Source organism: Stegostoma tigrinum, chromosome 9 (genome assembly GCF_030684315.1).
Source record: "Stegostoma tigrinum isolate sSteTig4 chromosome 9, sSteTig4.hap1, whole genome shotgun sequence".
In the NCBI taxonomy this organism is placed as follows: Eukaryota; Metazoa; Chordata; class Chondrichthyes; order Orectolobiformes; family Stegostomatidae; genus Stegostoma; species Stegostoma tigrinum.
The window spans coordinates 39573703-39587770 of record NC_081362.1 but is presented as its reverse complement, the minus strand read 5'-3'; the positions used below and the strand labels follow the sequence as shown (position 1 = coordinate 39587770).

At 46.6% G+C, this 14068-nt stretch overlaps 2 protein-coding genes across 2 annotated transcripts in view; one reads left to right on the top strand and one right to left on the bottom strand.

Annotated features, from left to right (window-relative positions):
- sft2d1 (SFT2 domain containing 1) overlaps window positions 1-3879 on the bottom strand; it is a 59234-nt gene extending 55355 nt beyond the window's left edge. Inside the window, exon 1 of the mRNA XM_048536703.2 lies at window positions 3499-3879. Coding sequence (XP_048392660.1) covers window positions 3499-3561 — 63 coding nt within the window. The 5' untranslated portion in view covers window positions 3562-3879. The remainder of the gene's footprint in view (window positions 1-3498) is intronic.
- The window catches only part of si:zfos-1056e6.1 (uncharacterized protein LOC107988029 homolog), a 130814-nt gene continuing 120244 nt past the window's right edge, over window positions 3499-14068 (top strand). Inside the window, exon 1 of the mRNA XM_048535618.2 lies at window positions 3499-5495. The gene's annotated coding sequence lies outside the window, so the exon portion shown is untranslated. The remainder of the gene's footprint in view (window positions 5496-14068) is intronic.

Here is a 14068-nt window from a genome sequence, read left to right as displayed (position 1 = left end):
TCCGATACGGCACTGAAAAACAGATTGTTATCTTGAATAAGCTGAACAAAGTGTGGAGCTGGATGAACACAGCAGGCCAAGCAGCATCTCAGGAGCACAAAAGCTGCCGTTTCAGGCCTAGACCCTTCAGAGAGCTAGGCCCGAAACGTCAGCTTTTGTGCTTCCGAGATGCTGCTTGGCCTGCTGTGTTCATCCAGCTCCACACTTTGTTATCTTGGATTCTCCAGCATCTGCAGTTCCCATTATCACTTGTTCAGCTTATTCAGTCGTCTTTAAAATCATCTCACAGCAAACCAGGTTCATTTGAGCTCCCTCATGCATGCAAGTTTGAGGGAGGCAATTTAAAACTAAATAGCCAGTTAAATTGGTCCATGTGTTGTCCACAAAGTAGTAAACTATGTTATTTAATATGGTTAAAGTTAACAATGCTATGAAATATCTTCTTCTGCAATCAAGTAGCATATGAAAATGTGATATGCTCCTTCCAAATAAAAATCCAGGATATCCCTACCATACCAACAATGCAAACACATACATACAGAATGACTGGAGACACTAGGACAGTACAATGAAGATTCATTTCCTGAGTCTGAATGTTTAAAATTAAATTACATCATGACATGTAAGCTTAAGCATTTACAAGGTACTAGATACATGTCTTCAAAACATACAGCTGTCTCTAAATTTACATAAACAGGCTGGGTTCAAGCTGCAAAACTAAGTTCAATTTACAGACAGTTTTAAAATGGAATTGTTAGGCACAGATCAGAAGTAATGATCTTATAATATAGTCAAGTGAGCCGAAAAACAGCAGATGAAGTTTAACACACCAATACACAGTAACGAACACAACAGACCAGTGCGTCTTGCATGTTCCAATAATGATGCAGAACTAGCTAACAAAGACATGAATACTGACTCTGGAGAAACAAAGGCAAAACTGGCTGAACACCAGAAATTTGTAGTAAAAGCCAGAAAATGCTAGGTAATAACCTGTGGAATGTTAACAGAATGATGATTTTTATCTTAAGTCCTGAACTGGACTTAATTGTCTTTAAGAGTTGATTCAATGTCTGATTGATGCAAAGCAGAAATAAGAAAACATAACTATTTAAACTATGTAATGTAATAGGCAATGTTAAAGGAGATAGTGAGAAAAACTTATAGTAGTCTTATTAGATGCCAACTTGAAAAGTGCAGCCAATTTTAGTCGCCAAGAACGAGAGACATTGAAAATCCTGAGACAAAACTGTTTTCTGTCATGAGTACCAGTGTGGTTCCAAGTAATTATCATAAATTTATAGAAGTCATAGATTGTTTGTCACAACAGGCTTTGACAAATCAAATGCCAAGTAGGGCAGCACGGTGGCACGATGGCTTGACAGGGTAAATGCTGACAGGAGGACCCATGAGGGGAAACAACCTAATACCAGAGGACACAGCCTCAGAATAAATGGATACAATTAACAAACAAGATGAGAAGGACTTTCTTCTCTTAAATGGCTGAGTGTCTTTGGAACTCTTTGCCACAGACAGCTGTGGGGGGAGGGGGGCAGAGTCCTTGTTATATTTAAGGCTGAGGGATAGATTTTTGATCAGTAGGGGAATCAATGATTCCAGAGAAAAGACATGAAATTGGACATGAGGGCTATCAGGTCGGCCATGATCCTACTGAAGGGTGAAATGGGCACAATGGGTTGAATGGCCTATTTCTGTCCCAATTTCTTATAGTTTTAAGATTTCCAAAACAGTTCAATAACAAGTTTCTAATTAAGCAATGCAAAATACACGACTGAAGATGAAAAGACAATCAGCAAAATTCGTGGGTATATCTAAGTTAGGTATTTTGCAAGCTAGGACTGTAGATTATATGGTTTTGCACCCCGTCTTGCAAGAAAGCATGAAGGGTAAAACTGAAAGTACAGTCATTTAGCTGTTAATTATGTGTGCTTCCTTGCAACCAACTCAACAGCAGAAGTCTCAAAGCAGATCACTTGCTTCCTTCCACAATTCGCAGCTTATTGAGCAAACTAGGCAGGGTTTTAATGGGGTAAATGGATTTCATAAAGCTACTGGACATAAGAAACAGTAGAGTTAAACCAAGAGATAACAAGGTGTAGAGCTGGATGAACACAGCAGGCCAAGCAGCAGAGGAGCAGGAAAGCTTTCCTTCTCCGATGCTGCTCCAGCATCTGCAGTTCCTACTATCTCTGAAATATAGCTAAACCAATTCTTCTTTACTCCATTTTGAGAATTAGTCAAAGACAGTAGGTTTGAGTAAATGATGTCTGCTGAAACATGAAGCATAAAACTCTCCACGTCAACAGTAATTTCATATTTGACTAGTCAAATATTTCAGGGATGTCCCAGCATAGGACAGTTCCGAGGCTGCTGAGAATTATTATTGGCGGTTTACATTTGGTGGGGCGGGGGGGAGAGCGACAAAGAAGATGGGTTCAAGTCCCACCTGCTCCAGAGTTGTGTACCATACCTGCACAGGCTGATTAGAAAAACAGATTAAAAACAAATGGAAGAGGTGGTGAAGGGGAAGAAGATGGGGCGGAAGTAGTTGAGCGGAGTGGGGAGGTGGCGCGGTGGTGCAGAGGATGGGGGCTGTTGGGGGGGGGGGGCGAGGATGGGGGCTGTTGGGGGGGGGGGCGAGGATGGGGGCTGTTGGGGGGGGGGCGAGGATGGGGGCTGTTGGGGGGGGGGGCGAGGATGGGGGGGGCGAGGATGGGGGGGGCGAGGATGGGGGGGGCGAGGATGGGGGGGGCGAGGATGGGGGGGGCGAGGATGGGGGGGGCGAGGATGGGGGGGGCGAGGATGGGGGGGGCGAGGATGGGGGGGGCGAGGATGGGGGGGGCGAGGATGGGGGGGGCGAGGATGGGGGGGGGCGAGGATGGGGGGGGCGAGGATGGGGGGGGCGAGGATGGGGGGGGGCGAGGATGGGGGGGGCGAGGATGGGGGGGGCGAGGATGGGGGGGGCGAGGATGGGGGCTGTTGGGGGGGGGGGCGAGGATGGGGGCTGTTGGGGGGGGGGCGCGAGGATGGGGGCTGTTGGGGGGGGGGCACGAGGATGGGGGCTGTTGGGGGGGGGGGGCGGGGGGGGCGAGGATGGGGGGGGGGGCGGGGGGGGCGAGGATGGGGGGGGCGAGGATGGGGGGGGCGAGGATGGGGGGGGGCGAGGATGGGGGCTGTTGGGGGGGCGAGGATGGGGGCTGTTGGGGGGGGCGAGGATGGGGGCTGTTGGGGGGGGGGCGAGGATGGGGGCTGTTGGGGGGGGGCGAGGATGGGGGCTGTTGGGGGGGGGGCGAGGATGGGGGCTGTTGGGGGGGCGCGAGGATGGGGGCTGTGAGGGGAGAGGGGGTTGTGAGGGATTAGTTTGGGTGTTGGAATGGGAAGTTACTGGACGGAAGAGCGATTAAGGTGAGGAAGACAATGCTACTGCGACATGAGTTCCCGCGCAAGCCGGTGTAAATGCCGCGGCTAAAAGTTCACCTGCGCCGTGAGACCTTGTTCCTCATCGTCCTGGCCGCTCAAAACTCTGCGCAGTTTCTCCATCGATTTTCACCAGAGGAAAAACACCAAGAAATGAAACTTCACCAAAGCGCGAACTCCACAACAACCGACGGAACGACCAGAAAACAGCGGAGTCACTATTAAAACCATCCCCCAACTATCGTATTCCTCTGTCCCGTGCGGGTTAATATGTAACACAGGAAGTTGGGTGAACTGGTTATCATGGAAACCAAAGAACGAGAATCGGATTTTTCAGATTTCCGGATTTCCTCTCTGATGAAGGGTCTAGGCCCGAAACGTCAGCTTTTGTGCTCCTGAGATGCTGCTTGGCCTGCTGTGTTCATCCAGCCTCACATTTTATTATCTTGGAATTCTCCAGCATCTGCAGTTCCCATTATCACCGGATTTCAGAATTGCCTGATGAAGGGTCTAGGCCGAAACGTAAGCTTTTGTGCTCCTGAGATGCTGCTTGGCCTGCTGTGTTCATCCAGCTTCACACTTTGTTATCGTATTTCAGAATTGCATGATGGAATTGAAGCGGAGAGAAAGGGAAAAAAAATAATTTGTCAAAACACGAGAAATGGGAATTGTGCTACTGGATCCCATGTGACTGAAGCTGTTCAACGCCTTCCAAGGCTGAACCATGTCAACTGTACTTTTAGACATAAATATCCGAATATCTGTTTTGAAGAGGAGTCACTGGATTCGAAACGTTAAACTCTGATTTCTCTCCACAGATGTCGCCAGTCGTGCTGACTCTTTCTCCAGCAGTTTCTATTATTTGTTTCTGAATGTCTTTCGATTCGCCTCCAATCCATAAACGCATCAATTTCACGTATACTGAACAAACCAGCCAAATCTCTCTCTACAGTGTAGAATTCTAATGATTTGCGGCCATTTGAGTGGAAAAAAATAGCTAATCTCAGTCCAAGATTTTGATTTCTTTATTCTAAAATAATGCCTCACGTTTTTAGATTTCCCATACGAGGAAAACAGCCTCTTAGTGCCTAATCTGTTAGAGCCAATCTTGGAAGAGATCGACCCTTATTCTTCAAACATCTGGAGAGTATAAGCAAGCGAGTGCACTCTGCACAATGAATCACAATTCAATTGTAGACTTTAAATTCACAGTCTTAAATACTGCATATTAAAATTAGAAGCAGGAGTAGTCTCTCAAGCTTGCCGCACTATTTTAGTAGATCAAGATCTGATTGCAGACTCTACTTGCCTGTCTAGCTCCTATACTCTGACTCTGTTCCTCAATAATACCTCAGCCTTAAAAATAATCAGTGAACCCACATCCACCCTCTCTGGGGCAAATGAATGACTATCAAAGAGAAAACATTTCTCTTTTTCTCTGTCTTAAATGGGAAACCCCTTAGTTTGAAACTGCATTCCATTGTTTGAATCCCTCCTACAAGGGGAAATGTTTTCAACATACAGCTTGTCATTGCCAGTCCCTAATCACCTTCAAGAGCATGGTTGTGAACCACCATCTTTAAACTGTTGCAAGTGGTGAAGGTACAGCTGCAATGTTGTTCAGTACAGTTCCAGGATTTCAACCTGACAGCAATTCAGGAACAGTGATATAGCTCTAAGTCAAAATGACTTGTGACTTGGATGAGAATTTTCTTTTGTTGGTATTTCCATTTTTCAAAAAATTTCATTAACAGGATAAGGGCATCACTGGCTAGGCAACATTTATTGCCCAACCCTAATTGCCCAGAGAGCAGTTCAGAGTCAACCACATTGCTTTGAGTCTGGAGTCACATGTAGGAGGACCAGGATAGCAGTTTCTTTTCCTAAAGGACATTAGTGAACCAGATGGGTTTTTCCAACAATCAACAATGGATTCATGGTCATCATTAGATTCTTAATTCGAGATATTTTATTGAGTTCAAATTCCACCTGCGTCCTAGCCCTTCATGATCTAGAAATCATGTGTTTGGGAAGTGCAACCTTGGAGACTTGGCGAGGTTGGTTCATCATTTTGTTGCTATAAACAATTTCCACAGTTTGTTGCTGGTAGTTGGAATAAATTTCATTTCTAAAGCGTATTTCAAATGGAGAAGCAGGTTGAAAAACTCAAAGATGGTACGGTGCTACTGGAAAGAGGTTGAAAAAGATACAGTTTTTTATAAATAAAGCCAACTTGCGAAATGCAATCAAAGATCACCCCAATGTAACAGTGAGTAAAGTTGGCAAAGTTCCACTCTCTGATTAGATAGAGATGACCAGTGGTGGTTCAACCCGAGAGTGACCACACCTGAGGTGAAGGGAAAGATTGAGAAGGAGGGACCTTCATAATAACCTCAGCTAATACGGGAATTAAACTCATATTGTTTGTGTCATTATGCATCGCAGACTAGACATACAGCCAACTGAGCTAACCAACTCAACTCCAATTGTACTTTAACCTGTGAATATATGACTGAAAGGCATTTCACTGTTATATATAAAATATTATTTCTGGAAATGCAAAGCTAAAACATGCTAATCAAACACTGCCATATAGACTCAGAATGAGACAGCACGGAAATAGACCCTACAGTCCAAATTGTCCATGCTGACCAGATGTCATAAACTGAATTAGTCCCATTTCCCAGATTAGGCCCATACCCATTTACACCCATCCGGATGCCTTTTAAATGTTGTAATTGTACCAGCCTCCACCACTTACTCTGGCAGCTCGTTCCATACATGCAACACCCTTTGCTTAAAAACATTGCTCCTCAGGTCCCTTTTAAATCTTTCCCCTTTGACCTTAAACCTATGCTATCCAGTTTTGGACTCCTATACTCTGGGAAAAAAAGACCTTGGCTATTCACCCTGTCCATGCCCCTCAAGATTTTATAAACCTCTATAAGATCACCGCTCAGCTTCTGACGCTCCAGGGAGAAAAGCCCCAGCCTATCCAGCTTCTCCTTTTAGCTTAAAACCTCCAATCATGGCAACATCCTTGTAATACCTTTCTGCACCCTTTCAAGTTTAACAAAATCTTTTCTACAGCAGGAAGACCAGAATTGAACACAGTATTGTAAAAGTGGCCAATTAATGTTGTGTACAGCCACAACATAACATCCCAATTCCTATACTCAGTGATCAGTAACCAATGAAGGCAAGTGTGCCAAATGCCTTCTTCACCAGCCTGTGTACTATGCCAACTTTTCATTACTGTACCTATATCTGAATGTAGAATTAAAGCAGAAAAATATCCCAGGCCAATAATTGACAACTTTTAAAAACCCTTGTCAGATAGGCCCCTCAACCTGCTTTTTCCAACAGAGGAGAACCAGCCCTTTCTTAATACATATACACAGATTTTTCTGCCATCATCCTTGCAAATCTTCTCTGCATCCTCTAGTGTCCCAATTTTAAGAGTACAACTTTGATGTCTGTATATAACAAGTATAGTTAGCCAAGTATGTAAGAAGTGGGGAGGTTAAGGGAGTGAGTTTCAGAGTCACAGAATCATACATCGCAGAAACAGAGCTTTCGGCCCAACCAATCCACGGCGAACATAACTCCAAATTAAACTAGTTCTATGTGTCTGTTCCTGGCTCATCTCCTGCCAAACCTTTCCAATTCATGTATGTATCCAAATGTCTTTTAAACATTGTAATTGTATCTGCATCCACCATTTCCTCAGGAAGTTCATCCCACACGCAAGCCACCCTCCGTGTAAAAAAATTGCCTCATGTCTTTTTTACATATCTCTCATCTTAAAAATGTGCTCCCTAGTCTTGAAATTCCTTATCCTAGGGAAAACACAGCTGCCATTAACTCTATCAATGCCCCTCATTATTTTATAAACTTCTATAAGGTCGCCTCTCAACCTCCCATGCTCTAGTGAAAAACGTTTCAGACTATCCAGCCTTTCTTTATAGCTCAAACATTCCATACCAAGCAACGTCCTGGTAAATCTTTTCTGAATCCTCTCCAGCTTGATAATATCTTCCCTATAACCGGGCGACCAGAACTGTACACAATATTCCAGAGTACAACGTCAACATGACTTCCCAACTCCTGTACACAAAGGATTGAGCAATGAAGGCAAGCGTGCCAAATTTCATTTTTATCACCCTATATGTGTCGCAAACTTTAAAGAATTATGTACCCTCAACCCTGGGTCTCTCTGATCTACAACGCTATCTAAGGCCTACAATTAATTGTATAAACCCTACCCTTGTTTGTTGTACCAAAATACAATACATCGCATTTATTCAGATTGAATTCTACCATTTTTCAGCCCATTGACCCTTGATGAAGATCCCTTTGTAATCTTAGAAAACCTTCTTCACTGTCAACTGTGCCACCAATTTTGGTGTCATCCACAAACTTACTAACTATGCCTTCTATGTTCTCATCCAAATCATTTATATAAATGACAAACAAGAGAGAACCCAGAACCAATCCCTGTGTTATTCATTTAGTATCTTTCCCATCTGCTGGAGCTCAACACAAAGACCTCCTTGATCTTTAAAAGGCCCTACCTTCTCTCTAGTTACCCTTATGCTCTTAATGTACTTGTAGAATCTCTTTGGATTATCCTTAACTTTATATGCTAATGCTATCTCTGCTTCGGATTTAGGCATTAAAAAAAATCAGGAGTTGGAGCTCTGCATGCAGCCACTCCATACTTGCATTCAATGGTAATTTTAAGAGTAAGCCACCATTTGACATAACAATTCCACTCAGGGGCTGACATGCCACAAAGTTTAGTTGCAAGCCTCGTATGTAAGCAAAAATAATCTTAGCTATCAAATCAAAGAAAAGCCACATCAAGTAATACCGGTCAATGATAAGCCACCATCCCTACACCCACCTCTATCCCATGAAGATGGGAGAGGGGGAATTCAGAAATGTCATTGCCACTTCTGAGTTTAAGATAACAAGAAGATCAATACTGAAGCAGCTAAAAATGGTTGGGCAGAGGACAATGCAGTACTGAGAAACCCCTGCACAGATGTCTTGGGGTGACATTATTGATTTCCAGTTTCCACAACCATCTCCCTTCATGTTTGATAGAATTCCAACCAATACAGAGATCTTGCCACAATTCCAAATGTCTCATTTTCAAAGTCCCCTTGATATGAAGGGCAGTCACTGTCGCCTCCCTTCTGGAGTCAGCTCTTTTGTCCATTATTGGATTAAGGTTTAAATGAGGACACCTTGGCTGTGATGAATTTCCTACATAGTTGTCAAGCCACGTTCTTCTATATATAATACCTAAAAGATGGTTGTTACATTAGCACATGGGGCTGAAGATGTTAATTTATTGTTGGCAAATTTGCGACTCAATCAAAATGTGTTCTGAATCTTCCAGCAGATATTAATACTAAGCACAGTGGTATCCATGATGGGGGTGGGAGCAGGTGGGGTGCTGCATGGGGGTAAGACCTTAGAAAAGTGTCTCATTCCAAATAGTGAGCACTCTGTCATTCGTTTAGTGAAGTTTTCCTCCCTCCCCAAATTTCCGTGAGTGTGTAAAACTCAGAAGCAACAAAGGAGAAAAGTTTGCAAATTCAACAAAACTGCTGGCCAGTGTTAAACTGTATATATTGACATTGACAAATCTATGAACAAAGAAAAGTATATGCTGACAGCAAGAGAAACTGCTTTTCCCTGTCCTGCCGCCGTGAGTACCTAGATGTGGGAATTTAAAATGTTGTAGTATTATATATACATTCATCATTGAGGGAATTTGTGCTTTTTAAATTATTCTGTATGAACTATTATTGGGCAATTTTTTTTCACTGCAATTTGTCTAATTTATATGTCTCTCAAAAGACTCTGGTTTACTGCTGGATCACCAGCTTTATTGCTTCAGAGGAGCAGGAAAGTTGATGTTTTGGGTGGGGATCCTTCTTCAGAAACTACTTCAAAAACTTGGCCTACTGTGTCCCTCCAGCTCCACACCGTGTTCCTCCAGCTCCACACCGTGTTATCTCTGACTCCAGCATCAGCAGTTCTTTCTATCTCTGCTATCCATACCCAGTCTAGTCTACTTGTCACTGCAGACTCACGGCAATGTGGTTGACTCTCAACTGCCCACTGGCCAATTAGGGATGGGCAATAAATGCTGTCTAACCAGCGATGTCCTCATCCCATGATTGAATAAAGGTACCTGTCCAAATTATCTTCTAAATGTTGCAATTGTACTTGTCTTTACAATGCATCACCTTCTGTGTGAAGAAGTTGTCCCCCAGATCCCTTTTAAATCTTTGTCCTCTTACCTTAAACATATGCCCTCAAATTTTGAACTACCCTACCCTGGGGAAAATACCTTGGCTATTCACCTTGACTATGTCCCTCATGATTTTACAATTCTCTATTAGGTCATTTTTCAGCCTCTGATGCTCCAGAGAAAAAAGTCTCAACCTATCCAGCCTTTCCTTATAACTCAAACCCTCCAGTCTCTGTAACATCCTTGTAAATCTTTTTTGCACCCTTTCCAGTTTAATCACATCCTTCCCAAAACAGGGCAACCAGAATTGTATGCAGTACTCCAAATGTGGCCTTACCAATGTCATGTACTGCCATTAGATGGCATCCCAACTCTTGTCTTCAGTGGACTAACCAATGAGGTTAAGAGTGCTAAATGCCTTTGAGACCACCCTGTCTACGTGCGATGGTATGTTCAAGGAACTATGTACCTGCATTCCTAGGTCTGTCCGTTTAACAACACTCCCCACGGCCCTACAGTTAAGTGTATAAGTCCTGTGATAATGGGAACTGCAGATGCTGGAGAATCCAAGATACAAAGTGTGGAACTAGATGAACACAGCAGGCCAAGCAGCATCTCAGGAGCACAAAAGCTGACTTTTCGGGCCTAGACCCTTCATCAGAGAGGGGGATGGGGAGAGGGAACTGGAATAAATAGGGAGAGAGGGGGAGGCGGACCAAAGATGGAGCGAAAACAAGATAGGTAGAGAGGAGAGTACAGGTGAGGAGGTAGGGAGGGGATAGGCCAGTCCAGGGAAGATGGACAGGTCAAGGAGGCGGGATGAGGTGGCAGGTAGGAAATGGAGGTGTGGCTTGAGGTGGGAGGAAGGGATGGGTAAGAGGAAGAACAGGTTAGGGAAGCAGAGCCAGGCTGAGCTGGTTTTGGGATGCAGTGGGGGGAGGGGATGAGCTGGGCTGGTTTTGTGATGCAGTGGGGGGAGGGGAAGAACTGGGCTGGTTTTGGGATGCAGTGGGGGAAGGGGAGATTTTGAAGCTTGTGAAGTCCACATTGGGCTGCAGGGTTCCCAAGCGGAATATGAGTTGCTGTTCCTGCAACCTTCGGGTGGCATCATTGTGGCACTGCAGGAGGCCCATGATGGACATGTTGTCTGAGGAATGGGAGGGGTAGTTGAAGTGGTTCGCGACTGGGAGTTGCAGTTGATTGTTGCGAACTGAGCGGTGGTGTTCTGCAAAGCGGTCCCCAAGAGGTTTCCCCAATGTAGAGGAAGCCACACCGGGTGCAATAGATACAATGTACCACACTGGGAGATGTGCAGGTGAACATCTGCTTGATATGGACGGTCATTTTGGGGCCTGGGATAGGGGTGAGGGAGGAGGTGTGGGGGCAAGTGTAGCGCTTCCTGTGGTTGCAGGGGAAGGTGCCGGGTGTGGTGGGTTGGAGGGGAGTGTGGAGCGGACAAGGGAGTCGCGGAGAGAGTGGTCTCTCCGGAAGGCAGACAAGGGTGGGGATGGAAAAATAGCTTGGGTGGTGGGGTCGGATTGTAGATGGCGGAAGGAGGATGATACGTTGTAACCGGAGGTTGGTGGGGTAGTATGTGAGAATGAGGGGGATCCTCTGGGGGCGGTTGTGGCGGGGCGGGGTGTGAGGGATGTGTTGCGGGAAATGCGGGAGACGTCAAGGGCGTTCTCGACCACTGTGGGGGGAAAGTTGCGGTCCTTGAAGAACGTGGACATCTGGGATGTGCGGGAGTGGAATGCCTCATCCTGGGAGCAGATGCGGCGGAGGGGGAGGAATTCGGAATAGGAGATGGATTTTTTGCAGGAGGGTGGGTGGGAGGAGGTGTATTCTAGGTAGCGGTGGGAGTCAGTGGGCTTGAAATGGACATCAGTTTCTAGCTGGTTACCTGAGATGGAGACTGAGAGGTCCAGGAATGTGAGGGATGTGTTGGAGATGGCCCAGGTGAACTTGAGGTTGCGGTGGAAGGTGTTGATGAAGTGGATGAACTGTTCGAGCTCCTCTGGGGAGCAAGAGGCACCACCGATACAGTCATCAATGTAACAGAGGAAGAGGTGGAGTTTGGGGCCTGTGTAGGTGCGTAAGAGGGACTGTTCCACATAACCTACAAAGAGGCAGGCATAGCTTGAGCCCATGCGGGTACCCATGGCCACCCCCTTTGTCTGTAGGAAGTGGGACGAATCGAAAGAGAAGTTGTTGAGGGTGAGGACGAGTTCGGCTAGGCGGATGAGGGTGTCAGTGTAGGGGGATTGGTCGGGCCTGCGGGACAGGAAAAAGCGGAGGGCCTTGAGGCCATCTGCATGAGGAATACAGGTGTATAGGGACTGGACGTCCATGGTGAAAATGAGGTGTTGGGGGCCAGGGAATTGGAAGTCCTGGAGGAGGTGGAGGGTGTGGGTGGTGTCCTGGACGTAGGTGGGGTGTTCCTGGACCAAAGGGGAGAAAATGGAGTCCAGATAGGTGGAGATGAGTTCGTTGGGGCAGGAACAGGCTGAGACGATGGGTCGACCAGGGCAGGCAGGTTTGTGGATTTTGGGAAGGAGATAGAAATGGGCCGTGCGGGGTTGGGGATCAATGAGGTTGGAGGCTGTGGGTGGGAGGTCCCCTGAGGTGATGAGGTCATGGATGGTGTTGGAGATAATGGTTTGGTGCTCGGGGGTGGAGTCATGATCAAGGGGGCGATAGGAGGAGGTGTTAGAGAGTTGGCGTTTGGCCTCAGCGATGTAGAGGTCAGTGCGCCATACTACCACTGCGCCACCCTTGTCTGTGGGTTTGATGGTGAGGTTGGGGCTGGAGCGGACGGCTGCCCATTCTGCAGGGGAGAGGTTGGAGTGGGTGAGAAGGGTGGAGAGGTTGAGGCCGTTGATGTCTTGACAGCAGTTGGAGATGAAGAGGTCAAGGGAGGGTAGGAGGCCTGGGGGTGGTGTCCAGGAAGAGGACTTGTGTTGGAGGTGGGTGAAGGGGTCAGTCGAGGGAGGGTTAGGCTCCCGGTTAAAGAAGTAAGCGTGGAGGCAAAGGTGACGGAAAAACTGCTCGATGTCCAAACGTGACTGGTATTCATTGATGTGTGGGTGGAGGGGGACAAAGGTGAGCCCTCTGCTTAGGACTGACTGTTCATCCTCAGTCGGTGGGAGGTCTGCGGGGATGGTGAAGATGCGGCAGGGCTCAGTGTGGCTGTCTTCTCTGGGGTTGCTGGCTGTGGAGGTTGTGGGCGGGGTTCTGTCGGCTGTGGGTGGGGTTCCGTCGGCGTTGGCTGTGGGCGGGGTTCCATCAGTGGTGTCGGCTGTGGGCGGGGTTCCATCGGTGTCAGCTGTGGGCGGCGTTCCGTCGGCGTCGGCTGTGGGCGGAGCGGAGTGGGCGGCAGCAGCAGCGGTGAAGGTGATTTGTGTAGTGTTGGTTCTGGAAGTGGAGGCGGTGACTGCAGCAGCGGTCGCGTACGTGGTCCTGGAAGTGGTGTGCCCGGCAGTGGTGGATGTGACGTCATCGGTGGGGTCACCGACCATGTATAAGTCCTGGATAACAAAGTGTGGAGCTGGATGAACACAGCAGGCCAAGCAGCATCTCAGGAGCACAAAAGCTGACGTTTCGGGCCTAGATCCTTCATCCTGAGACGCTGCTTGGCCTGCTGTGTTCATCCAGCTCCACACTTTGTTATCTTGGATTCTCCAGCATCTGCAGTTCCCATTATTGCTGTGTGTATAAGTCCTGCCCTGGTTTGTCTTACCAAAATGCAACACCTCACATTTATCTAAATTAAAGTCCATCTGTCGTTCCTTGCCCACTGTCCAAGTTGATCAAGATCCCACTGTACTCTTAGATGACCCTCTTCACCGTCCACTATACCACCAATTTTGGTGTCATCTGCAAACTGACTAACCACACCTCCTTTATTCTCATCCAAATCGTTTATGTAAACGGCGAACAACTGTAGACCAAGCACCAATTCTTGCAGTACGCTGCTGGTCCAATTTTGTATTCAATTGTTTACTTTTCCCTGAATCCTATGTGATCTAACCTTACTAATCAGTCTACCATGCAGAACCTTTTCAAAAGCCTTGCTATAGTACATGCAGACAACAACTACTGCTCTGCAATCGTTAATCTTCTTGGTCACCTCTTCAAAACACTCAATCAAGTTTGTGAGACACAATGTCCACACACAATGCCATGTTGACTATCCCTAATCAGTCCTTGCTTTTCCAAATGCATGTTAATCCTGTCTCTCAGAATCCCCTCCAACAACTTACCCACCATTGAAGTCAGGTTCACCAGCCTGTGGTTCCAAACAGTCTTTCTTAAATAATGACACAACATTGGGCTCCCTCCGGTCTTCTGGTACCATACCGT